This window comes from Canis lupus, chromosome 30, assembly GCF_003254725.2.
Source record: "Canis lupus dingo isolate Sandy chromosome 30, ASM325472v2, whole genome shotgun sequence".
NCBI lineage: Eukaryota > Metazoa > Chordata > Mammalia > Carnivora > Canidae > Canis > Canis lupus.
In genome coordinates this window covers 27,617,526-27,644,655 of record NC_064272.1, presented here as the reverse complement: position 1 = coordinate 27,644,655, position 27,130 = coordinate 27,617,526, and the positions used below count along the sequence as shown (strand labels likewise).

The 27,130-nt window shown below is 44.4% G+C and overlaps 1 protein-coding gene across 9 annotated transcripts in view; it reads right to left on the bottom strand.

Moving 5' to 3' along the window:
• The window catches only part of TLN2 (talin 2), a 426,878-nt gene that overhangs the window by 20,671 nt on the left and 379,077 nt on the right, over nucleotides 1-27,130 (bottom strand). For all 9 annotated transcript variants that reach the window (XM_025472602.3, XM_049104468.1, XM_049104470.1 and 6 more), the window contains 8 exons: nucleotides 25,728-25,894; nucleotides 24,653-24,836; nucleotides 21,220-21,345; nucleotides 20,897-21,013; nucleotides 18,419-18,604; nucleotides 14,359-14,466; nucleotides 3,156-3,261; nucleotides 2,177-2,301 (listed from right to left, as the gene is read on the bottom strand). In XM_025472602.3, coding sequence (XP_025328387.1) covers nucleotides 2,177-2,301; nucleotides 3,156-3,261; nucleotides 14,359-14,466; nucleotides 18,419-18,604; nucleotides 20,897-21,013; nucleotides 21,220-21,345; nucleotides 24,653-24,836; nucleotides 25,728-25,894 — 1,119 coding nt within the window. The remainder of the gene's footprint in view (nucleotides 1-2,176; nucleotides 2,302-3,155; nucleotides 3,262-14,358; nucleotides 14,467-18,418; nucleotides 18,605-20,896; nucleotides 21,014-21,219; nucleotides 21,346-24,652; nucleotides 24,837-25,727; nucleotides 25,895-27,130) is intronic.

Genomic DNA, 27,130 nt, shown 5'->3' with positions numbered 1-27,130 from the left:
AGCTCTTTCCCCCACATAGAGCTTTTTTTCTCTCTGGATTTACTCCTCAGCACAGATTCCCAGAAGTAGCATTAACAGCTCAAAGAGTACAGGCAAAACCAAAACATCCCCTGTGGGGCTACACCAACCTGACACTGACTAGACCCAAAGATCTGCCACCCAGAGCCCACATACGCTGCTTCCAGCTCAGTCAAGCCATCTGACTCTGCCAAGGTATTTTGCATGGATAGAGCAGGGATGGTAATACATGTTGCTTTGTGGACTTGTTGCAAGGCCCAGATGAGTTACTCCATGCAAAGCACCTAGAAGACTGCTGGCACATGCTTATTAGGTACTCAATCAATATGAGTCTTTTTTCGTTTGTTTTCTGTACCCCCCTCCCCCCACCAAGCCATCAGCTGGTCGATCTATGGAGTAACTTTTATTGCAGGCATTCTCCTAGGAGGTAGTAGATAAAAGTCTCTGAAGTATATTTTCAGTGATGGCGACACAGTTACTGCTTATTAAGTTAGGCACTGTGTTCTTAAGTTATCTCATTTTATTGTTGTAACAACAATCCTATGGGGTAGGGCCTTAATTATTTTTTTCAGCTCAAGAATTGTAAGATAAATAATGGCTGGACAAAGGGCAACTAGGATTCAGAGACAGAGCTCCAAGGGATCCTGCAAAAGGACAAAGGGAGAGGGATTGAAATAGGACTCTCAGAATCTGGTGAAGTGCTAATATTACATGAGCACCAGGCTAATTCTCCAGAAGAGCGCCAACTGACATGACTTCAGCATTAGCAGATGAAAGCTTTCCAGGAGAGGCTACTTGTGCTAAATCAGATGAGAGGAAGAGTAAAAACCAATTACGCACAAAGCCTCTAAATCTTAGTCAATGGTTGCTTGCTTCTTAGCTGAAAGTAATTTTCCATTCGCAATTAACTTGGTTTATAAAGCAGAAATAAAGACACAGAAAATGGGAGTTGCCGCTATATACACACTCAGTTCTTAAGCTTGTTCAGAACAACTTGGACAATCTCAGACCACATAAAGCCCTCAGGTTAGAAGCTAGTGGAGAGAACCCTGGTAAACCCCCAAATCAGAAACCATAACTCTTAAATTACATTTTAATGAGAAATTTAAAGAATGTCTGTACCAAGTCCAGAGCAACTATTAGGAGATTGGAGATTGGCTCTAAGAATTTCATGGTTTTGAGAAGGTTTCCAAGCTTAATACATGTACTACAAGCTCATGTCTATTTTATATACTACATGAACCCAGGCGCTGCTTTTGAGTGGTGTGGTGTATTCTAGTGCTCCATCCTTTGGTCTTATAAAATAGGCAGAATTTTAGGTATACCTAATCTGATCCAACCTTTTTGAAGCGAAAAACCCAGATTTTACTTCCAAATGTATGTGGGTCCTTGGAAGGAAAGTGAGGTTTTAGGTACCTGCAGTGACTTGCTTGAATAGAAAGAAAAAGAGGCCTCCTCTAGTCCCACCATCTTCTGACTGAAGACAGCCATGGAGGGTGGAGTGACAGGAAAGTGTCCTAACAAGTTGGGCTTTGCCCCTGGACAGCACTAGCTCACTGTCCTTTTATGTAATAATTGTCCTCTCTACTGCCCAATCTTAAAATATTTCTTTAAATGGCTGTTAATCTTAGTATCTACTCATGATCTTAAGTTTCAAACATTTATCTAGATGACAAACACAGATGAAGGAAACATACAGCCCACCACAGCCTCCAGCATGCCACAGGGTCCACTTTTGAGGTACACATTGTCCTCCAATGATTTTAAGGGAAGGAGAGACCCAGCATTGCTATTTGCATTACATTATGGAAACCAGAAAATTGGAGGGTGATGATATCACGTTCAGTGACAGGAATTTTCCATAGTAAGCATCCAACACCTGCTTTATTATATATAATGAAACTAAACTCAGATTGTAAATGCCTGGGTTCTTCCTCTGGATACCCAAAGATATTTTTCTGGTGGTTAACCTGAAGGATCCACACGTGGGTTTTTTTCTATACCCTGTAAAAAAGTGCTAGGCCAGTAGAGCAGGTTTGCAGCTTGCTAGTCTAACTACAGAGGAGATAAGCTTCCTGTGGCACACAGAGCTCCATTTCACAGCCATCTACAGGAAGACCTAGTGACATCAGACAAGCAGCCACACATGGACACTCACTTTTGGTTTTGCTCTTGGCTTCAGTTGCTCTAACTTCTTAGCAGCAGCCTCAATGGATGCTGCGGCCCCCAGTAATTCTGTTTCTGCAATGACGGTTGGGTCTTCTGGATCCACCCACTCTGTTCCTAAAATCAGTCCAAAGAGGGTCATTCTTGGTAGCTGTGACTGCAGGGCACTGGCTTCATTACAAACACTATCTGGATTGACATGTAGGGAAGCTCCATAAGCCTACTTGCTGCATGGTCCTAAGGGGTCTTCTCTAGCTCTCACAGAGATCAGCTAGGTACAGGGGAGCTCCTGTCAGCTCCTATTTTTCTAAGTCAGCTGTGGATACAGCTCTACCACAGGAGCAGTCATCAGTGATAGTTTCAAAAATCCAGATCTCATGGTCCAAGGCCAGCTCAAGCCTTATTCTGATTTCTAACTTAAAGCTCATGAATGCAAGAAACCATTTTCAAAAGACTTGAGACTATGCGGACCACACAGATTTGCCATTCTCTTCTCTCAGGACTCAAAGAGAATAGCCATTCACCTCAGCTCAAAGGAAGGGAAATTGGTGAGAACACCTTTCTCTGATGAGGGGACTGCTTCTAATGTTACTGTGAAGGGGTGTTTAATCAATGTACCCAGAGAACATCGTTTCCTAAACATGAAGTGTGTCATTTGAACAAGGATAAATATTCTGAGGAATGAAAATGCAGATAAAAATAAACAGCAAGACTCTTTAGAGAAGTGAGCAGTTCTAGAAGGATTATATCATTTAAGTACTTCACAAAGACTGGAAAAAAAGCTTTGCTTTGGGAGGGTATAACTTTGAAAATCTAACTCTATTCCCATTTGCTTAAAAAAAAAAAAAAAATAGTACCTCACTGTATTCCTTCTGATTGCATTTGCCAAGAAAAGGCCCGGGTTGGCCCTGCAGTTTCTCTGATCAGTTCACTGTGCTAGTGCTGTCTGGACACAAGAGAATGCGGCCTACCTTTCATGGCTTCTGCGGCCTGGATCAGCTCAGTCACGGCGCCAGCAACGCGCTTGGAGAAAGCAGCCAGTTGGTGCTTGAGTTCTGGGCTTGGCTTCTGAAGGATCTATGGATGAAGACAAATGCATGAGAGAGATGGTAGCCGTTCTGACAGAAAACACACTCTTCCTGGTAGATGAAGAGTTGGCCATCCAGGTGTTGAGTTGCAACTCGGTTGTCACCAAGTGACTTCAGAAACTTGGGGGAAATCACATAAGATTCACTGGCCTTCAGTTGCCTCACATGACAAATGAAAAGCTGGGATCCAGGAGTTTCTTTAAGGTTCTTTCTGACACATTTCCCCAAAGATCATAAGTGAGATGAGATCCTTACTCGTCTTTTATTTCTACTTTCATGTGTACATAAAGCAAACACCTGCACACAAAAACTACCCACAGTGTAAGAACATTCTGAGCGAACGTGAAAGTCTGAAGTTACAGGTCAGCTGGTACTTGTGACAACATAACAGTGGGACCAGGAGTATGTGACTCTGGTGGGGTCTTAGAGACAAAGTCCCCAAGAGAGCAACCAACTGATCAGAGGGCTGTTCCTGAAGGAATAATCCATCTTCACAGTTTTGACTACAAGCTCTCCTGGGGGGAGGTCTTGAGGATTTTGCTTCTTTCAAACTAGTTCAAGGTTTTTAAAATTTTTTTTGCTTTTTGGTTATTTTTATGGTATTAAAAAAGATGATGGCTATCCTGTGTGGATTTCTTCTCAAATCACTCAAGAATGAAACTAAGAAATGAATTTACATTCTGACTTAAATCATCTTGCTCCTTCTTAATTTTGAAATTCTTCTTCCAACATTCTTTTTCTCCACCTCTTTCCTATGCTTCACAGTAGTAATCTTCAGATTTAGGAATGCGAGACCATTTAGGAAGAAAGCACAAGTGCTGTGTCTCTATGGACAATTTTGAGGCCTCTGACCCAGGGACAAAGCATAGGCTTTGAAGCTGGACAAACCTGTGATCACACCTGGCTTCACTTGCTCTCTGTTTAAGATACTAGGCAGATAACTGAACCCCTCAGAACCTATTTCTCAACTGTAAAACTGGGATAATGCCTATCCCTCAGGACTGGCATAAAGATCAAATGGAATAACACATGAGAAGCATCCTGCACAATGCCTGCAACACAACAGGCATTCATCCAATGTTAATTCCCTTCTTGGTGTCCCATACCTTTTTCACTTGGGCCAGGCAGCATACTCTTTTCTTAGGAATCTGGAAAAGAGGTCTTTTGGACCCCAGAGCTAAAAGAAGACTCTAAGAGAAGCTTGGCAAAATATAAAAAATAAAAAATAAAAAAAAATCTGGGGTTGGGGTAGTTAATGGGATTATACTTAGACCAGCGCCAGGCACGTCAGAGCATAGAAGACATTATATTAAATGCTCAAACTGATTAGTCATAGATTTTTGAGCACCATTTTACATGCATCTATCCCCATCCTTCTTCCTCTTGTGATCTTTTACACTTCTTTTATATTTTCAATTATTCTATGAATTTAGCTGCTCTGCTCTTATTGTTCTCACCCTTGGACTTATATGTTTCACTATGCAGATATTAAGAACTCAGTATAGGGGTGTCTGGCTGGCTCGGTCAGTGGAGCATAAGACTCTTGATCTCAGGGTTGTGGGTTCAAGCCTCAAGTTAGGTGTAGAGATTACATAAAGCTAAAATCTTTAGGAATAAAAAAAGAACTCAGTATAAACATGTGAATAAGCAAACATGAATGGATGAATTAAAACAAAACAACATACTATTGGGACAAGTTCTAAAATGATTGCTTCATGGAACACTTCCAAAACAACACTAGAACCATGGAGAGGTACAGGTTATTTATCTTCTAACTAAGCCTCAGTTTAAGTAAATTGCCTATTAAATAGGTATAGTAACAGTCCTTTTGTTACAGAGTGGTGGTAAGATCATATAAATTAATATGTAATTTAATATATAATCTCATCAGGGCTATTGACAGAATTGGGACTGATGTATAGCCTGGGCATCAGGATTTTAGAAGTCCCCCATGTGATTCTCATATATAGTTGTGAACCTATATATGAGTTGTGAACCACTCTAAACTTAAATAGTGGCATTTGGCACTACTTAAGTGTAAAAGGCTTGTACTAGTTTTTTTTCTGAAACAATGCATGTTGTAAGGCCACCAAGTGAATTATAGTTATTGGCTCAGGGTTTGAAGAGCTAAGTGGTCCATAGGCCTTGTTCATTGGTTAATTGGTTTATCCATAGTGGTCAATACAACAAAAATAAGTATTAAAGGTATGATGGGGAGACTCATAGTAAATGATGGACTGAATGTTCTCCCCTGAAGATCAAGAATATGGTAAGGATATTTGGTCTCACACTCCTGTCAATATTATACTAAAATTCCTGGACAGTGCAGTAAGGCAAGAAAAAAAATACATGACACACAGAAAAGAAGTAAAATAGTCTATTCATAAATAACATGAATGTCCATGTAGAAAATTCTGAGGAATCTGTAAAAAAAAAAAAAAAGTTTCTAGAATAAGTGAGTATAGCAAGGTTACAGGCTATAAGGTCAATATACAAGCAATTATATTTTTATATATGATAAAAAATTGGGAATTTGAAAAAGGCAGTATCATTTATAATAGCATAAAAAATTATGAAATACCTAGTGTTGGGCAGCCTAGATGGCTCAGCGGTTTCAGCCCAGGGCATGGTCCTGGAGACCCAGGATCAAGTCCCATGTCGGGCTCCCTGCATGAAGCTTGCTTCTCCCTCTGCCTCTCTCTCTTTCTCAATCATTCTCCCATGTGTGTGTCCCATGAATAAATAAATAAAATCTTAAAAAAAAATACCTAGTGTTTAATGTGACAATAGATGTGTAAGACCTGAGTGCTAAAAACTATAAATACTGTTGAGATTATTAAAGACCTAAGTAAATGGAGATATATACCATGTTCATGGATTAGAACACTCTTCAGATATCAATTATCCTCAAATCTCCCTCACAATCCCAGTCAAAACTCCAACAAGTTATTTTTAGATATTGACAAGATTATCCTAAAATGTATATGAAATACAAAGCACACAGAATATCTAAGACTACTGAAAGCTGTTGAAGTTTTAAACTAATTGATTTTAAGACTCATATAAAATTGTAGTGAGAATCAGGATATGAAATTGGTATACATTGATAAATAGATCAATGGTCAACTGATTTTCATTAAAGATGCTAAAACATTTTTATTTCAATGGGGACACAATAATTTTTTTCAATGAATGGTGATGGAATAATTGGGTATAGCAATAATTGGAATAATATGTAATAGCATGAACCTTGACTCTTAACCCACACCATATGCATAAATTAGAAATGGAATATAAACAAATATAAAAATTAAAACTAAATAGAAGAAAACAGGAAAATAATCTTAGTGATCTTAGATTTGGTAAGGATTCTCAGAAGACAAAACATATAAATTATGCTTAAAAATTTCAAAAACCATGAGTTTGGAAGTTTATGCTTTAGAACTTTAAAAACATTCTAAGTTTAAGAACCAGGCACAAAAGATCACATACTGTGTGATTCCATTTATATGAAAAGTCTAGAATAGGCAAATCTACAGAGGCAGAAAAGAGATTAGTGTTTGTGTAGGACTTGGAGTGGGGATGAGGGCAATGAATGACTGCTTAAGGGTATGAGAGGTCTTTTTGGTGTGATGAAATGTTCTATTATGATAGGTGTATCACACTGTAAATACAGTAAAAACCAATTAATTGAAAGCCTTAAGTGGACTAATTCTGTCATATGCCAATTATAGTTCATAAATCTGTTAAAAAGAGAATCAATCTGGCATGCAAATGATAGACAATAGGAAGCTGGTGAAGGGGATAGCAGACTGTACCACCCCAAAATCTACTTCTTTTAAGGATTATTTTGAGCTAATTTTTTGAGAAGGAGCAGATACAGGAGAAGCTCTGAAAACAGAGTATAGGTTACACTTTTGAAAGGGAAATTTACATTTATAAAGCAAATCTTCATTTGTTAAGGGTGTCTCCCTCTCCCTTTATCACAAGAGAATCAGTGGAAAAGGTATAGGTTTAAATATACATAACCACCTTACCTTACTTTACTGAGCTTTTCCTGGTAACCTCCCATCACTGATCTCCCCCAACCAATTACAAACTTTCTTTTTTTGAGCTAAAGATGGTATTTAAGCTGGTGGCCTAGGTCACCTATGCAGTTACTCTTTTCCCCTGGATATCTGCCATGTATCCATGAGGTGCACAAGTTAATAGATTTGTTTTCCTTGTGTTAATCTTACCACACAGGCAAGAACTCAGAAAGGTAGAGAGAAAATTATTTTTCCTTCCCTTATACTGGGATATAACCCTAAAAATAATTTGATAACCTATACAACAGAAACATTCAATTCATGTTGTATATTTAATTGAGATATAAGACATATTTTAGGGGGGTCCCTCAGTGGCTCAGTGGTTTAGCGCCTGCCTTCAGCCCAGGGCGTGATCCTGGAGTCCTGGAATTGAGTCCCACGTTGGGCTCCCTGCAGGGAGCCTGCTTCTCCCTCTGCCTGTGTCTCTGCCTCTATGTCTCATGAATAAATAAATAAAATCTTAAAAAAAGGGACATATTTTAGCTTTCCTTTTCTATTTTTCCAAGTCTTATCTGCTCTTTTTTGTTTCCTCAACTCTCTGCTGCACTGTTTTCTAACATACATTTGCCTCCCTCCTCAGACACTGTTATGAAAATGAAAAAGTAAAGCACACCTTAAGAGAAACTACTAAAAAGAACCAAACCAAAAACCTAGAGGCATCTGGGTAGCTCAGTTGGTTGTATCTGACTCTTGATTTTGGCTCATATCCTGATTTCAGGTTGTGGGATCAAGCACCCATGTGGAGCCTGCTTGAGATCCTCTCTCCCTCGCTCTTCTACTTTGCTCATGCTTTCTCTCTCTCCTTCTCAAAAAAAAAAAAAAATCTAACAATTTGCATCTAGAAAATATAAAAAAATTTAAAAGTTCCATAGTAAGACAAATCCAATAAAAAACAGGCAAAAGATCTGAACAGGCACTTCATCAAAACCGACATACAGAAGGCAAAGAGGTGTATAAAAAAAGATACTCGAGGGCAGTCCGGGTGGCTCAGCAGTTTAGTGCCTGCCTTCGGCCCGGGGTATGATCCTGGAGACCCGGGATCAAGTTCCACATCAGGCTCCCTGCATGGAGCCTGCTTCTCCCTCTGCCTCTCTCTGTGTATGTGTGTCTTTCATGAATGGATGAACAAAATCTTAAAAAAAAAAAAAAAAAAAAAAAGATACTTGACATTGTAAATTAAAATCACGATGCTCACTTTGGCAGCACATATACTAAAAACCACAGCAAGATACCACTATTTAGCCACTAGAATGACTAAAATTAAAAAGATCATTTCAAGTGTTGACAAGGGTGTCGAGCAATTAGAACTCTAATATACTCTGGAGGAAATGTAAAATAGTATAATGACTCTTTAAAAATTTCCTAAACAACATTAAAAATGCATACCCTATTTTATAAATATCCTACATCTAGGTACTCATCCAAGAGAAATGAATACATATAGGCTCAGAGTTGTACAGAGAATGATCTTGACAGCTTTAATTGTAATAATCAAAATCTGGAAACACCCTAAATGTCCATCATCAGGTAAAGAGATAAATAAGTATGGCACATCCATTTGATGGAATTCTACTTAGCAATAAAACAGGACAAATTATTGATACATAATAATAACCTGGATGGGACTGAAAATGTTGATGCTGAGTAAAAGCCAGACAAAAAGGAGTACATGCTACATACTCCATTTGTATAAAAGTCTAGAAAAATGCAAACAAATCTGTAGTAACAAAAAGATCAGCAGTTGCCTAGAAATCCTGAGGAGTAATGCACACATTTGTTATTTTGATTGTGGTGATGCTGTCACAGATGTATTCAGAGATCAGTATTCAAACTGTATACTCTAAATATCTGTTTATTGTATGTTTGTTAGGCTTCAATAAGGTTAGAAAAAGCTAGGGGTGTGGTGGGTAAATTCACTTATATTGTCAAAATGGAGTGATTAAAGACTTCTGTCTTTAAAAGAAGAGTAGGATGGAGAGACAGAGAGAACTGCTCCTGCATATACTCCGGCTCTGAGAAAGGGACAAGCCCTATAGTAAAGTATCGGATTCATATATAGCAGGTGGAAAGGAGTTCTATTTTTATTCTGCCATTAAGTCAACATGATTCCTAATAGCAGACAAGAGACAGAACCAAATTAAAGTTCTGCTAGTGGAAGCGAGGGTAATTTTAAGCCTGTCAAAGATCTCACATTGTGGTTTAGATGCAATATTGAACTGAATGCTGCAGAAGCAATGAGGCGGACTCTTGCCCTGCAAAATCCTCCAGGACAAACTAGCAAACGGCAAATACAGGAGGCCAACACTGCTTGAATGGCCACATCTAAAGCTTCAGAAAGCTCCTTGGGTAGGTCAGGGCTCTGCTTAAATTGGATCCTGTTATTTATAGATCACTAACTGGATTCTCCAAAGGAAAAGATCACCCAAGCAGGGGTTCTTGATTTGGTCTCTCAATTCCCAAAGGATCCAGCTGGGCATTGGGACCCTCTTAATAGTTTAAGAAACATTTTGTGTGCTTGTGCTGCTGTTTCTTTGATGATGGTAATGGGAGGTAGGAAATGGACATTCAGCTCCAAAGGGTCTAAGGATGCTAAAATCATGAGAGTTACTTGCACCTAGATAGAGAAAAAAAGCAGAATGGGAGTGATAAATGACACAAAATTTAAAAATATATGTGTATATATATTCTTAAAAAAACAAGGATCCAGGGGATCCCTGGGTGGCTCAGCGGTTTAGCGCCTGCCTTCTGCCGAGGGCGTGGTCCTGGGGTCCCTGGGATGGAGTCCCGCATCGGGCTCCCTGCATGGAGCCTGCTTCTCCCTCTGCCTGTGTGTCTCTGCGCCTCTCTCTCTCTCTCTCTCATGAATAAATAAATAAAATCTTTAAAAAAAATAAGGATCCAAACCAAATAGGACAAACATAAACAAAGTTAATTAATTATACATGATGGGCACATGGATGTTGATATGGTTTTCTCTATTTTTAAGCCTTTTCTAAAGTAAACCTGAAATATACAAACCAGCAAAAAAAAGTTAAGAATTCTTGGCTCTAACATGTTGAAACTGAACAAGGCTAAAGCAGTGTAATCTCTTCCACATTTTTATGTGCCTAAATTTAAGAAAAGCAGCTCACTGAAGATCCCTGCATGTCCCTGTATCACCTGAAAGTGACTTGAACTTATTTCTGTAAGTTGCTGGACACCATCTCCGAACCTTAATTTCTAACTTCTCTTTCTTTTGGTAAAAACTGGACAAGGATCTAGCCTTACTTCAGCTTTCAGGAATCTTATCAGTTCTCTTTGATCAATTAAACCAAGAGGTCACCTTTACAAGAGATCCAAGAGGACTAACCTAAGATCTCCTGCTACAGTTTCGACTTAGGTTGACTTTTTTTTTTTTTTTTTTTTTGCATAACAGAGATGCTGTAGCCATCCTAGTACTCATGGCCTTCCCATGAAGACCAGAGAAATGAAGGAGTGAACAGGATGCTGTGCATGTGTTTATTCATATGAAAGTCTCTAGTTTTTTAACTGCTTGTTTATTCATCACCCTCAAATAGCAAATCTTAATATCTGAAATGAACGCTAGTTTCCCTGTTTGTGTGTCTGTTTCCCCTATCTCTTGCTGGGTTCTCCACCAGCTCTGGCCTCAACAGTCTTGTGGCTCCTGAGCCTCTCACTGCTGTGCAATCTTCCTTCCTCTTGGCCTCATGTTAGCCCAGATTTCTTCCAAGTCTGTCTGGGAGGAAGAATTAGGGCTAACAATGCAAGACATGAACTTATTCTCAGCTGCAGGCCCAAGAAAACCACAAATGTCCACAGCGTGGGTGAAAGAATGCTGTCACGAGGCTTCTGCAATTTCCAGTGATGAACGAGTATTTTTCCTATGGTTACGATAATCTCCTCGGAAGGCTTGCATTCTTGCTTTATTTTTTGTGAGAAAAATAACCTCCAAAGAGTATGACTTGCTTTCTAAAGAGACAAAAGTAAATATATGAACAAATAAATGTATGATGCTAATTCACTCATATTTCTCTGAAAGTCAGAACCATCAACACATGTCATCAAGAGGCAAAAATATCCTTGGAAAAGAGGAGATAAATTCTGCATGTTTTAACGTAATTTCCACTGCCATTCAGCTTTCCTTTCTATTAACGGTTCCATTTGCGCACTAGCTACTTTTACACCATGTACCTCAAAACAGCTATGGGGAAACAGGGCATTTCTCTTTCTACCAGGATTATGGGTCACAATGATATGACTGTTTAGAAAGATGAAAAGAAACTCAGATGGTAGGCTTTTAATGTAACCATCTGAGTCTGCAACACATAGGCTTAAGAGTCCTGTTTCCCTAATAAACACAAGGGAGAATTCATAACAGAAAATCAATCAACTAATATGAGCAGCCAGAGGAGAAGCACATCAGTTATAAAATGTAATTGTTCTTGCCAGGCCCAGAAAAAGGAGGAGGTGGTTGCTCCCCTGTCTTGCCAGCCTCTGGCCCCTGCAGTTAAGCCTCACCAATCACACATGATGTGGGGGCTTCCCATGGAGCAGGTGTCCTACCTTCTGTTCCAGAAAAACCTTATGATTATCATTAGGGCTGAAGCCTGACATTGTAATCAAGTGGCCATAAAGCTGGGGTCTCCGAATGTGTGTACTGGGTGGGAATGGCTCCTACACCTTCCCTAATGTTTATGGAGGCGCCAGATCTCTTGGCCTCTTCTTGGACAAAGAGGTCCACCATCCTCCCACCCCCCTGGAGGCCCTGTCTTCTTTTGCTCACCCAAACAAGGTGGGCATGGAGAGGAGAGGTCAGGGGGAGAGGAGGTGCCTTGGTGATGCAGCACCTGGTTCCCAGATACTGGAAACGGGTCCAAAGTTGTCCTGAGGTCAGGGAGAGGACCCGAGGGGGCTCTGCTTTTCCTCCCCACTGGGGTTAACTCCTCGCAGTGGCCCCTGCTCATCCTCATGAGGGCAAATCCTCTCCCAGACAGAAGGTGTCTTGTTGCTGGAGAGTGAAATGGGAGACCTGCCCTCCAATGAACACCCTTAAAGGCTGTTGCCTCTTTTTATTCAGGTTTGTGGATTTGTCAGGTGCACAGCTGGAGGTAAACCCCTCCGTGGTGACACTCCTCTTACACGGCTCATCAAGAGCCAAGGTGGAATGTGACAACCTGAGGGCTATTTATGTGGCCAAGCTGGGATCTGAACTCAGAGCTTCTAAACCTAAGCCTACCACTGTTTCTGCCATAACTTTCTAATTTTCATCTAGAACAAGGTTCTATGTGACTAAGACTATTGTCCCACCAAGAAAGAAAAAACACATGTTGGAAGCCTTGCTGGCTTCATTCTCCTGACCCTGAATTTCCTGCTAAGCATGCTCATAGACTGACCACTTTAACTATGTTCTAACACAGAAAGTGGGTTTGGCTAGAGCGGCTCGTGCCAGTGAACACTGACTGGCCAAGATGTTCTTTCCCTGGCCCTCATGCAATACGCTGCTGTCTGTTTGCAAGGGTTCAGGCTTTCGAACTCAACGTTAGGAATGCCAGCCTGCCCCTTCTCACAGAAGGTACACTTTCACATGGACCACACTTAACATGGGTGAAGAATAAAAGTATTGCTCCCTTAAGAGACCTAAAATGCTTAATATCATAAGGTAATTTAATTAAAAAATTTTAATTTAAATTATATTTAATTAACATAAAGTGTAATGTTAGTTTCAGAGGTAGAATTTAATGATTCATTAGTTGCATAGAACACCCAGTGCTCATTCTATCACGTACCCTCCTTAATGCCCATCACCCGGTTACTCTAACCCCCCATGCCCCTCCCTCCAGCAACCCTCAGTTTGTTTTCTATAGTTAAGAATCTCTTGCCTCCTTCTGTTTTTGTCTTTATTTTTCCTTCTCTTAAAAGGTAATTTAATTTTAAGGTGGCAGTGAAATGCCAGAACAAGCACATGGCTGGATATAATAAGAATTGTGACTTGGTCCCGGATATGTCCTGGTGGCTGGGTGACCTCAACCAAGGGACCAAACTTCTCTGGATCGTTCCTTTGTTCTGCTAGCCTCATGGTAGTGCAAGGACAAAATGAAAATTTTCAGTGCTCCACAAATGAAAGACTTACAGTTCTCTGTGGCCCGTTGATTTTTTTTTTTTCTTTTTAAGGTTTGGGAAGGAGCAAACAGTGATGGAATGTGGGACACCATCAATTCTCTTCTGGGGTTGTCTCATTCCTGGACAAATTCTCTTGGGGACTGCCCCAGATCTCCCACGGTTCTGAAAGTAGTTCCCAGGAAGTGACAGAGACATACAGCAAATATATTTCTCAGCTGTGTATGGTTTGGCCCTTCAGGCTGCAGGAAGCCAAGCCACTCTATGAGCTGGGACTGTCAGCGCAAGCCTGAGGCTCCCAGGTGGACAGTCTTCCTAGCCATGATCACTGAACCCCCGCACTGGCATCTTCCCTATCAGCCCTCTTTCCCAGCTACATGTGGATATTCCAGGCTGGAGGAAAGTCATCGGAGGGAGGGAAGCATTCTCAGCGTGAACCACAGTATTCACTCAAGGACAAGGGGATATCCCAAGAGGCTGGTAGGTCACCTGGAGCACTGGTGATGTTTTTCCTTGTCATGGAGCCTGGTGTGGCTCTTTCTGGAGGCTTCCCTGTCCTTGAAGGACTAGGCTCTTTCTAACAGGACCTCTCAACATTATTTCAGAGGGGGCTTTGCCTATCCCACCCTCTTGCATGCTATTCTTGCCTCTCTGGTGCAAAGAGAGACTTGGCTCTCCTGGATGCTAACAACTTCTTTTAGACCCTTTGACATCAGCATGCTGGAGCAGTGCGATATTGGACACATGTCAGCTCAATCCAGCCCCAGACTCACAAGTGGAGCCTGCACAGTGCTCTCCGAGGTATTTTCCTGATGAAAGGATGGTCTGTATCTGACTTAGCTCTTCCCCAGCCCTGGCCCAGCCCACGCCCCTCTCCTCACCACCAAGACGTGCTCGAGAAGGTCTAGGTAGCCAAGGGTGCACTCCGTCCCGTACCGCAAAGCTCTGGTGCGCACCTCCTCGCTGACATCAGGGTGGAAAGAGGCTTGCTGCAGAGAGAAAGGAATGTTGATATCTTAAAACAGGAAAAGCCAGTTGGTGAGCGGACCAAGGGGTGGGAGCAGTTACCTGCCCAGGAGCGCAGAGAAGCCCTGCACCCACAGGTAGGAGACCTCCATTCTGGAATACCTTCTGCCTTGCCCTCCATGACCTCCCTGAGAAACGTTTGCTGATTCCCTGGATAGAGAAGGTGGCCCTCCTCCACTTTCTCTTGCTACCTCCCACCTGTCTACACAGTAGGTTCTCTGACAATGTTTTGGGTCTTGCCCTGGAGCCAGACAAAAGCACATGAATCAGGTTCTTCTTTCCTTCCTTTCTCCCTGCCCTCTTTCACTGAAATGTAAGAAACTCCACATGCACTAAAAAGCCCAGGAAAAATTCATGGATGAGGTGCTTACAGCAGATGTACTCTCCCAGGGTCTGCCTGCCTTTCTCCAGTAGCATGAGGCGTCCTGAAGCCTCTCTGTGTTCACAGGCTGATCACACTCAGATCCTCACTCTGCGACCTGACCACGGTGTACTCACAGTGTTTCCCAGCCAGGGTCCTGTGGCTCCTGGGAAACTTCAGACCGTAAGCTCCCCACTACCCTCAGAGGTGCCATAAAGAACTCATCTCACATTATACACGGTGAGATAAGCAAACAAGGACATATGGTTAATACAGCCATCTGTGCTTTATTTATTTATTTTTTGCACTTATGACCTGTTGGTTTCATTCACTTCTGATATATCTGATGGCACACCCATTCATGGGGTTACCAGATTAAGTACAGTTAACCCAGTTACAACTGAATTTTGAATAAACAATAAAAAATTTTTAATGTAAGTTTGAGAAACTCTATTTTTCATTTGCTCAATCTGGCAACACTACCCAGCCTTTCTTCCTTCTTCGGCCTTACTCTGGAAAGAACGTGGGGCTTCTCAGAACACATAAAAGAGAAAACTACAAATAAATCCCAAATCAAGATACATATGAATCACATATTAGGATAAAAAGTCAAAGTGGGGGGAAGAGTGGCTAGCCTTCATGTTTGTTCTACACAAGCCACACTGTCTAGGACTGGGGAGTACTGGTGGGAACACCTGAGGGCTCTCCCCTCACCTGCTCCCCCAGCACACCCCAGAATGAGTGGGGACAATCTGAGTGGCCAGCATCTATCATTTCTGAGCTCAGTTTTGCCCATCTGAGGACTAATGGGCCATGCCTATCATTACCTCACTACCACCTTTTTTTTTTTTTTTTTACTTGTCCTTGCTCCCTTTTGTCTCTAAAGGTGAGGATGGAACCCACATCTGGGGGAAGATGCAGGCTATAATGCTACCAAATGTTACCTCTAATAGGCAGCATGCACAACCCCTATTTAGAGTCCTGTGGGGACTGAGGGTAGGCACTCTTGTCCACTGCCGGTGGCTCTAACTTTGCAGAACTCTTCAGGATAGCCATCTGGTAAGAATCAAAATGTCATACCATCTGACTAATTGTACTCCTGGGAGTCCTGCCTGAGGAAATCATCCAAAGCAAAGCAAATACAGGTATGCCCAAAGATGTTCATGGCAGTAGAGTTTAAAGTACAGATAAAAAGTGCAGACAATAGGGTAATATCTGATAATAGGGTAAGATTGTATTCATTAACAAAGTATTTGTGGTCATGAAAGAGTCACTTATAACGACTCACAGCAACATAGAAACAGCCATATGACATTAGTTGTAATAGTTGGTTGTCATGTATCTAAAGTAGACATATACACATGCAAGTAAGACAAGAAACACAGGAGAACTAACTTAGGGTGTAGGGAAGCCCTTGTCTCCACCTGAATAATTAGTATAATCCTTTCCTTCTGATGAAATGGGCCAGGATGTAACTTACTGCAGTTGCATTTTTGCCCTCGCCACCCTGCTCAGCCCCAAAGGCAGCGCTCCAAAATGGCAACTTGGCCCTCTGCCTGGATATAAGGGTTTCTTCCTGGTCTACCACTCAGTGTCCCTGATTTTCTATATATTCCTTATTGCACGCCCTTTCCTGCAAGCTGCTTCATTTTCTTTCTGCAAAAGAGACAGGACCAAAGGAAATGCAAAAGTCAATAAGTCTGTTACATTAGTCCTATCCTAACAGGAGTCTCAGGGCTCAGCGCTAACTCTTGTCATCAAAGTCTGGCTTTGAGGTGTAAAATTCTGACTGTTATTTCACCCTGTAAAGTCAGGATGGTCTGATCTGGGGGCAGGACAACAGGGAGGAGCAGAGGCAGGGCAAATTGTGCCTGTACCTGGATCCTTGTCCTCCTCCCCTAAACACAAGGGTATGTGCATTATCAAGAGACTTGAAAATCTAAGCTGCCTTCCACTGCCACCTTAATCTGTTTAATTTCCCCTTTTCATTTCTTGTCTGTAACAAGGAGACAAAGCACTGGTCACTCATCATCCTCAGTGGCCCTAACCATTAATAGCTGGGAGGCCATGGGAAACAGGAACAGAGTAGCCATGAAATCAGAGGACCCAGTTTCAGTTCTAATTCTGAGAGTAAACAGCTGTGTGACCATGGTCATGCCACTTAATCTCTCCAGGCCTGCTTCATCATCCATCAAGTTGGGATAATTCCCCTTGCCCTTCGCATCCAGGATCAAATGACCGAATATGCATGACAGCCCTTCCACAACTGTGAGGTGCCCTATGGAACACCATAGGTGGCATTCAGGCCCCATCCTGCTAGGTAAATACTATTCTCTGGGTGAGGCTGTAACCCCTCTGGGAGTTGTCACTTCTGACAGGGCAGATTCCATGAAGCACACCATAATTGCAAGTACTTGTGGCCTCAGGAGAGTCTAAACTCCCTGGCCCTGTGGCACACACGGGCCCCATGAAAGTGTCCCTACCACCTTATCACCCTCTTCCCCTCCCCCCCCCGCACCCCCCCCCCCGCCCCGCTCTGGCCTCCATCATACCCAGGAGGCCAGTAAACGCGGTGCTGTCTCCCCTGCCCAGCCCTCCATGCCCATTCCTTCAGGCTGGCTGCCTCGCCCTCCCGCAACCCAGGTACCTCTATTCCATCCCACCTGCTCTGAGGAACCCGAGAAGCCATCAGTTGGACCTTGCCCTGCTCTCCCACCCAAGCAATTTTGCCACAAAAATGGCCCTGTCTCCTCAGACCCCAAAGCTGCAAGAGCTGCTTTTTCAACTTCTGTGACTCCTCTCCACCTGTTCACCATGGTAGGGAGTTATCAAACCATCACTGAGTGGAAGCCGGGGTCCCTGGGACACAGATGTCCCTAGAAGGCTGAAGGTCTGGTTTGGGGTGCTCAATTGGGGGGGGGCGCCTCTTACGGCTCACCTTCTTAACAGACAAGGAAATAACAACTCAGGTCCCGCCCGCTCCTTCACAAAGGCTGGGCTCAGCTGAGGCAGCCACCCTGCTTGCTTAGCCAAGGATCAGAAGGGTTTCTGCAAAATGTCTGGCACAGATAGGAAAAAGGCAGTTTCCTAACACTCTGTTTTGTTCTCCCAACTCACTTTCTCACCCAGTTATAGCAGCATCTCTCCCAGCAGAGATTGCTGACCCACGGAGGCAGGACTGGAGACAGGCAAGAATGGGAGGCGATTTTTGTTCAGAGGGCCAGGCACAGAATGGTCCCTCCTTGCCTCTGTCAGAGTGGCTCCCCTACACCCTCCCTGAGGAGGCATCCTGTCTACTTAGGAAGAGGGAAAGTAGAAGAGTTAGTCAGCAGGCCAAGCCAAGGCCATCCCCTCTGAAACACGAAACTCCTCTAGAGAGTCACTTCCCATGGGCTGGTGTGTGTACCCCTCCAGCATGTGTTTCATTACAGAGTTAGAGTACCGAGCTGCTCCCTTCTCCGTGTGGCCAGCCTCTCCCTTCCTCCACACCAAACCAAATACTCAGGCACAACATCGCCTTCTCTCTCCATCCGAAACAACTCCAAGGCCTTTACCTTACAAGCTGTCAACATATCTGACACGGCTTTCCGGCTCAGGTTGGCGGTGGCAATCACATCCTCCTGCCTGCATGAGTTCCCAGCCGCCACGGCTTTGGCTGTCGCCATGGTGATGCCTTTTGTCATCCTTATGGATTCTTCAGGTGAGGAGGTCTTTTCAGGTACTTCTTTGGACTGGAACACCTGAAAGTTCGAAATACAACAGGTGAAAAACAAACAAACAAACAAACAAACAAAAACAAACAACAAAAAAAGGAAGGACAAAAATAATTTATCTTCTCCGACTGGGCTGCTGCTCACAGTCTGAAAACTGAGCCAGTAACAGGAAGAAACCATCAAAAGGCAGGAAATTAGAAATTTAATTTGAGTAATATTATTCTTGCTTTCAAGATTCTAGCACGGAGAAGCTTTGTACACCTGTACTCAGCGTTCATGGTTAACAATCCGGGGAGGGGGAGGGAGACATGTCTACAGCACTAACCGTTCATCTGCAGACAGACACTCAGCATTTGTAAACCATCCTGGGGAAGGTGGTGGGGTGGCTTCCCAGTTCTTGCCCCTCCCCGCTGGTGCTTTAGCAGGTCCAAGAAACTCTGCAGTTCTGAGGCTGGTTCCTGCGCTGGATGGACCTGGATACATCCCTGTGGACTCACCTCTTTCTTCCTCTTTAAGAAGGTGTGGGGTTGGGGGGAAACGGAGCATTTGGTTTCTTCTATTCTTAGCCTGTCTTACAAATATAACTGCATAATTGTGCAGAGGCGTTTGTGTCAAGCGCGCCACAGTGACACTGTGAATTATTTAAAACCACACACACACACACACACACACACACACCCCTTTAGAGAAGCTGAAATAAATTAACCATGGTAAGTGAATATCCCACTTTAAAATTCCACCTGTGAGTCGAGGCAGCCATTTCTGCTTCAAGCCCATCTGTCTTGTCTCTCTGAGTGACTGGTGCCAGGGCTGTACGTTCACTGTGAGGCTGTCCCCTGCAAGGAGGACTCCTAAACTGGTTGGGGCCACTCTGTTTTTAGCCCTAGGCAACCACCTTTCAGCCAGCTAGTTTTTCCTGAGGCAAAGGAAAGAATCCAGCCAGTGTCCCTATCCCTGTCATGTGTTAAGGAGCGTCAAACATTACCACCCCCCTAAAAATGGGCAGCTCCAATCAAGCTGCCCAGGGCCATGCCTGAATGCTAACCTGGAATGAGGGCGACCTGTACAGGGCCCTTCACACTAATATGGCCCACGTGGCCCATGCTCCTTTGGAAACTTCCTATGTCGGTGGAAATAATGCATAACCTGTGTCAATGCCAGACCACATTGGTCTATTTAGGTTGACCATGTGTAACTTCCCAGGAGAGCTCTGAATTTCAAATTCCTCCACTGCCACCATGAGCCCCACCCATGCCTACCAGAATGTGGGCTCTGACTTTTGATAGGAACCATTGAGCCAACGCAGGTGGGTAAGTGTCAGGTGGCAGGGCTTAAGGACACCACCTACAATTTTTAGTTCCTTCTTTGTGTGAGAATCCAATATAACACCAACCAAGACTGGGTTCGTTAAAAACAGGACAAGAGAACCTAAGGCCCCAACACCAAAACCCAACAGAATCACTGGTTTCTGTGGCTGATCCACATGGGCTTTTGGCCTTCATAGGTGACCCTCTAAAGATGCAGAATAACTGGCAGCAAGGCAGGACTTCCACTCCCCACCCCAAAAGAGAAACTGAATCTGTGATTAGACCTCCTATTGGAAAGAAAACTCCATTTGAAACCACTCATTTTCAGCATACTTCTATTTCTAGGGATTAGGATAAGTCAATCCATAACCATTATGGGATAAAAAGAACAGGGATAGTATCCATATCTCAGGAACACCAGGACACCCTCACTCTATAACCATGGAACAAGGCAGGAAAGAACGTATGGTTGATCTCTCTGAGATCACAAGGATCACCAACAGAAGAATGCTGAATTTGAAAGGGAAGTATCTCAGGCAAAGGCATCCAGGTTTTTCTAATAGGGAACCTCCAACTCCGAATCTGTATGGGTGCAGCAGTGTGAGCTGTTCCTGACAGCAAAGGGAATCAAGAGGTGCCGTGTGTGGCTCCACGTGGTATGCACACCATTTAAGCTCAAGGTGAGAGCAAATAGTCACTTTCTCTTTCCCAGGCATCTTCTGTAATGCTTTTGTTTCATGCGCTGATTTTGGTGGGATTAAACCTATATAGTCTTAAGTGACACATTTTAATTAATTTCTTAATTACACATCAATCATAGCCAAACCCTGACGTGGTGAGTTATGCCTGGGGCCTCAATTATACAAAGCCACCAGCAGGTAGGTGAGTGGGCCTCCCTAGCTCAGGTGCTCCAGGTAAAACTGGAGCTTGATGCTATGAATCTTAGAGCAATCTGTTTTGGGTGTCAGCTCTTGCACAGGGGGCCTGAGGGAGGTGACTGCTGGCTCCTTACCGTGAGCTCCTGTTTCATGTACTCGATTGTGGCCTCAAGTGCCCGTGTACCTCGGGTGGCCTCGTCCTCCACTGCCTTTACGGTCTTGAGGAGGGAGGTGACATTGGTCACCATCACCTGCATAGGAAGGAGAGGCAGAGAGAAAATGAGGAGCACACTGAGGTCTGCTCCATCCTTTTTGTTCTGGATCTGATTCCATGAGCAAAACTATTGCTAAGTAAGGAAGGAGCTCAGATGCATATGCTTCTGTTATTCTTGTATATGCTTCTCTCACTATGCACTCCCCCTTCCACACTTGCCCCTGACTTGGGGTCCCACTCTACCTTGGCCGCCCCCTTGAGCTGGTACATGGAGGGGTCATCAGCAGGCTTGCTGGCAGCTCCCTTGGTAGCGCCAATCAGATCCGAAAGGGCCTTGGCTACATCTTTGATGGCATTGATCAATACCACCTGAAAGAAAGCAGAGAGTCCAGGTGAGCAGCCCCAGCAGTCACCTACTGGCCTCCCAGAGAGCATATGGCCTGAGGGTCAGGTGGGGGCATCTGGGAGGCAAGGTCTCTATCTTTGCAGCTCTCAAGGCTGCAGCAAGGAAGATTCTCCAGGAGCCACCCCTGAAGATGCTTATGCAAGAGACTCCTAGCCAGTAGGACTGACACTGAGCCAGAATACAGACCCCACGTATACTCAGCATGCTCAAACAGCTCCAGCTGGCAGCTCTGATGACAAGCCTCCTAAGAAAGGATGTAGGCAGCTAACCAGACATCTGGGAGCCAGCACCGCTCACCTATACCCTGAGCTGGTAACCAAAAACACGGAGAAGCAAATGCTAGCCTCATACCCTGGCCTGCAGAGCCTCTGTGGCAGCCCGCCTGCACCTCCAGCTCTGGCTTGTAGGATTCTGACTCACTCCACATGAGATGGGCAGATGGGTCTTGTCTGTGTCCAGTGAAAATCCCACTCATTGCTACTTCAGAACCTCTGCGTTTGCTCCTCTCTGCCTGGAACCCAGCTCTTCTCTTCATTCAGGTCTCTGCTCACAAATGCAGGTGCTCAGAGACCTTTCCTGACCACCCCCCGCCTGAAATTCTAGCAGCGAGTCTTGTTTTATGGATAGGACTTATTAGTATGTGGAATTACTATCTTCTCCCCCAATGTGGGTGTAAGCTCTAGGAGGGCCAGCCTGGATTTCTGTCTGTTGTGTTTTGTACTCAGGACAGGGCCTGGCATGTCGCAGGCACTCACGATAAGTCACAGAATGACTGGACAAGTGCACACCCTAATGACAATAGAGATAATATGGTAGCTACACTCTAGTAATTGAGCAGAGGCCACAGGCCATCCTTACGGTGTGCAGGACCTGGGGTCTGAAGCACTAGTCATACTTAGGAATGATATGACATGACATACCTTACACGTTTAAGTCTTCTGAACCCCTACTTCTGGAGCAGCAACAATTTCCTCTTACTGAGGGCAGTGTTTCAGTCCTGAGCCATGCATGCCTCCCGTGACTTTGCTTTATCCTCACCACTGCCCTGCCAGGTGGGAGCTACGATGCTCCTGTCCACATTCCCAGGGCCTGGGAGCAGCGGGGCTGAGATTCAGACTCTAGTCAGCATGAGCCCAAGAGTCATGATTTTAACCTTCATACTAGCTTATGCTCTAGGGCTCAGGCTCCTCATGTACAAATGGCATTAGTAGCACCAACCCTATCTCACCACACTGCTGTGAGGGTGACTACATAATGTACATTAGAAACTCCTATGTCCCAGACATCTGAGCAGCAGAGTGACGCTGTGCCTCTGGCCCTCCCACCTTCTCCAGCTCCGTCCTGTGCCTTCTCACGCCCAGGGCACATGGATCCTCTGGCAAACTCTGAACTCACAGGGCAGGTCAGGACATGATGGGGCTCGTGAGGAAGGGCTGATGGGTGTGCACTTCACACTGCCCGATTCTGGCCATCACAGCAGCAGGGAGGTAAAGCAAGTGGAGGGCAGGGGATGGCAAGCCCAGGCTACTGCCAACACCCAGCGTGCACGGTCCCGTCCCTGGTCACTAGGATGTGACTGGAGAGTAGGTACATTTTTGTGAGGGGATATTTTCCACTAGAGGTCACATTAGAAGCTGGGGCTCTAGGACATAACAGAGCATCTGGGAGTCAAGACTCTAAATAATTTGAAACATTTCTTCATGTTCAAAGATTTAAATCCTCCCCCAGCCTGCTCACTCTTCCTAAAGTGGAGCCAGGCTCCCAGAGTATGGATTCCAATCTCACTGAGCATTTTCAAGCTTTGCCTTTCTCCACGGGGGTAAGAACAATATTGTGGGCAGGGAGAGATTTCTGTGAATGCTTCGAATTCCAGGGGGCAGCCAATCTGAGCCTGGATGTTATCAGGGAGAAATCTAGCAGGAGTAGAATGGCCACATGTGGAACATTTCCTCATGGAGCTCTACTCCACTGGAGGACGCTGGGCAGGGAAGGGTCATGGCCACATGGGAGCCAACCTGGTGGCCTTGTGTTAACTATAACAATAACTGTCATCAACCTGGGCACTGGATGGTAGGCGGCTTCCTGTCCGGTTTTGTCCACATGGGCCAAATGGACAAGTTAACCAAGTGTGGTTTAAGCAGTGACAACAGGTTTTGCCATCTGATGGTGCTAGGATAGACAGAGCAGACGGCTTTTCAGTTCTGCCCCTGGGAATGAGTAGAGCCTATTACCGGGGGCCCTGGCTGGCTCTATGTTCAAAAGGAGCTGACACATCCTTGTTGAGCATCCACTAGGTGCTGGAGCTGCACTGGATGCTTAGCGTTCAAAGATCAGTAACCTGTGGGTGCTGTCCCTGAGGAGCTGGTGGTCCAGGCCGAGGATGAAGGAGTGGGAAGGTAACATCGGTGAAACCGCTAAACCCAAAGCCAAGTTACAGGAGCACAGAGCCCTACCCTACCCCCAGCTCGTCTCTCCCTTCCCCTTCAGAGCCAGACTTCTCAAAGGGTGTCTACACACGCTGGCTTCCTTCCTTTACCCTCATCTGGCCACTCCACATGAAGAGCGCTTGCTAGGGTGGCCAGTGGCCAGCTCTCAGACCTTCAGTTTCTTGACAAGTAGCTGTTTCTCTCCCCTCTCTTAATATCAGGACTCCTGGCTTTCCTCCTACCAGCTGCTGCTGCTTCTCAATCTCCCGAGGAACCTCTTTCTCTTTACTATGGTTTTAAATGGTGGCTTCCTCAGTTCTGCCTTGAACCTCCTTTTCCTCTCAACCCATACTCTTCCTCTTCTGTGGCTGCAGTCACTGTCTGTATGGCCACTACCCCTGCATCCGTATCCCCATGCCTGTGCAGGCTTATGTCCCCTCTCTAGTTCTATCTGAATGGCTCTCTGGCACTGTCCCATGCTGAGCTCACCTTCACCTTCCCGGCCAAGCCCATTCTCCCGCCAGGGAGCCACTATCTACTCATTGACTTTGCTTGAGATGTAGAATCACCCTGGCCCTCTCTCTCTCCCTTATACCTAAATGCTCACTCACTGTGCTTAATTGTCCACCAGTCATTTCTACCGCCATGGCTGCCACCACAGTCTGTGCCACTGTCCTGCCCGGATAACTGTTTCCTACCAGACTCCAGACCCCAGGCCACCCCCGTACCTACTGTTTATTTCTGGGGTTTCTATTATGCCTTTGGCCTCTTCTGAGGCCTGCTGCAGCACAGTGTCTGTCTACAGGAATGTGAGGGTGATCTGTGTCCCTAGGCCCACCCATACCTGTGTCTCGGGGTCATCAGAGCCCAGGCTGGCAGCCCCCAGCTTGACCACCTCAGCGAGCTGGGTGATGGTGGCTGCTGATGACTGGGCCGCCTGGGCCAGCTTGTCTGGTGTGGACGCAGCCCCTGACACCAGCAGCTTCGTATCTTCCACCAAGGCTTTGGCTGTCTTCAGGATGTTCTCCCTGAGAAGGCAGGAAGGGAGACAAAGGGCAGAGCTTGTCTACTGGTAGTTAGGAAGCAAAGAAATCCTTCCTATGGGATTTTTTGTTAAAGGGCTTTGAAGAACAGAGAGGACAGATTTCCCCTTCCTTATCAGCGTGCTCACTGTCTGTGTAGGAAAGTGCGAAGAGGCAAGGAAAGTCAGCCCCATACCCACATAGTTAATTAACAATAAAACTTCAGTGAAAGATTCAGGCCCATCATTCTGGCCCTCTCCTCCCAACCCTGCAGAACTCAACTCCTTTCCTGTAGTTCCCCCCAAATACTTCACAGTTATGGGCAGCTGTGAGGGCCTGTGGGTCATCACCTTGGGTGCGCACCCAAGGGTCCACATCCTAGAATGGGTGACAGCATTAGCAATCTCCTCCCTAGCCCAGCCCTAGGACTGAAGAGAGAGAAAGAAAGGTACCAGACACACAGCAAGGCTATGGGGAGGGCTCTCCAGCACCAGCCTCCAGGAGCAGGGCCTGAAGAGCCAGCAGGCTCAGAACCCCACTCTCCATTTATGTCAAAGCTAAATGGGCCTGTACTGGCCACTCCCACTCCCACAGGGGCTGGAGGCAAATCAGAGCCACATCTCTCTAGCTTGGAAAGTAGAAGATCAAAAAGCTGTCCTCTGCCGGAGCAGGCTGGATTCAGGCTGCCAAAGGCACAAAGCTGGAACATAACTATGTGTTTACAGTTGGCAAAGGGGCTTGTTTTGATTATGTGGTTCACTTTCTCTCCTTGAGCATCTTATTGAAATCAAAATGGTTAACCACATTTCTGGCTCCTGGGTAGACTCCAAAGTCCCATCAGGCCAGCCTGAATCTCTCCTCATCCAGAAGCCCCCAGGATGACCTCCACTCCCATACCTGTGGTCTGCAAAGGTCTCGTTATTCTCTGCATTCAGGGTCCCCGCGGTTGCAAACATGATGGTGGTGTCCAGGTCGGCAATAATCCCAGACACAGCAGTGGCGGCTGTGATACATGCCTGAGTCCCCTTGTTCCCAGCCTGGAGAGCTGATAGCACCAAGGACACCTATAGATAGGGAAGTCAGGGTGAATGGGGGAATGGAGAACATGTAACCCAAAGGTTTTCAGATTCATATATCACTGGGGGGGAAAAAAGCCACTCAAAAAATAGAAAAAGAGGGAGTTCTTCTAAACTCATTTATAAAGCCAAAATTACACTGATACCAAAACCAGACAAGGATGCCATAAGAAAAGAAAATTATAGGCCAGTATGCTTGATGAACATAGTACAAAAATCCTCAACAAAATATTAGTGGGCTGAATTCAAGAATACATTTAAAAGGATCATACACAACACACCAGGGATGCAAGGATGATTCCACATGCACATATCAGCCAGTGTGATACATTAATAAAGAATAAAAATCTTATGGTCATTTCGACAGATATAGAAAAAGCATTTGACAAAATTCAATACCCACTGATAATAAAAGCTTTCAACAAAGTGGGTAAAGAGGGAACATGTCTCAATGTAATTAAGGCTCCATATGACAAACCTGCAGCTACCACTATACTCAATGGTAAAAAGCTCAAAGCCTTTCCTCTGGGATTAGGAACAAGACAAAGATCCCCACCCTTGCCACCTTTTTCAACAGAATATTGGAAGCTCTAGTCAGAACAATCAGGCAGTTAAAAGAAAGAAAATGCATCCAAATTAGAAAAGAAGTAAAACCGTCACTCTTTGCAGATGACATAATATATACAGAAAACCCTGAATACTCCATCAAAAACTGTCAGGAAATAATCACTTCTGTAAAGTTGATGAATACAAAATCAATACACAAAAATCTGTTGTGTTTCTATAGTGAATACTGAATTATCAGAAAGAGAAATGAAGAAGACAATCCCATTTATACAATTGCTTCAAGAAGAATAAGACACCTGGGAATACCCTTAACCAAGGTGGGGGTGGGGGGAGAGATTCCAAATGGAGGACTATAAGACATTAAAAAAAGAAGTTGAGGAAGGCACAAATAAATGGAAAGATATTCCACGCTCACAGACAGGAAGGATCAATATTGTTAGAAGTCCATACTACAGAAAGCTAGCTACAGATTCAACACAATCCCCATCAAAATTCCAATGGCATTTTTCATAGAAGTACAATACTGAAATTTCTATAAAACAACTAAAGACCCTGATGAGCCAAAACAATCTTGAGAAAGAAAAACAAAGTTGGTGGTCTCACGTTCCCTGATTTAAAACTGTATTACAAACCTAGAGTAATCAAAACAGTATGGCA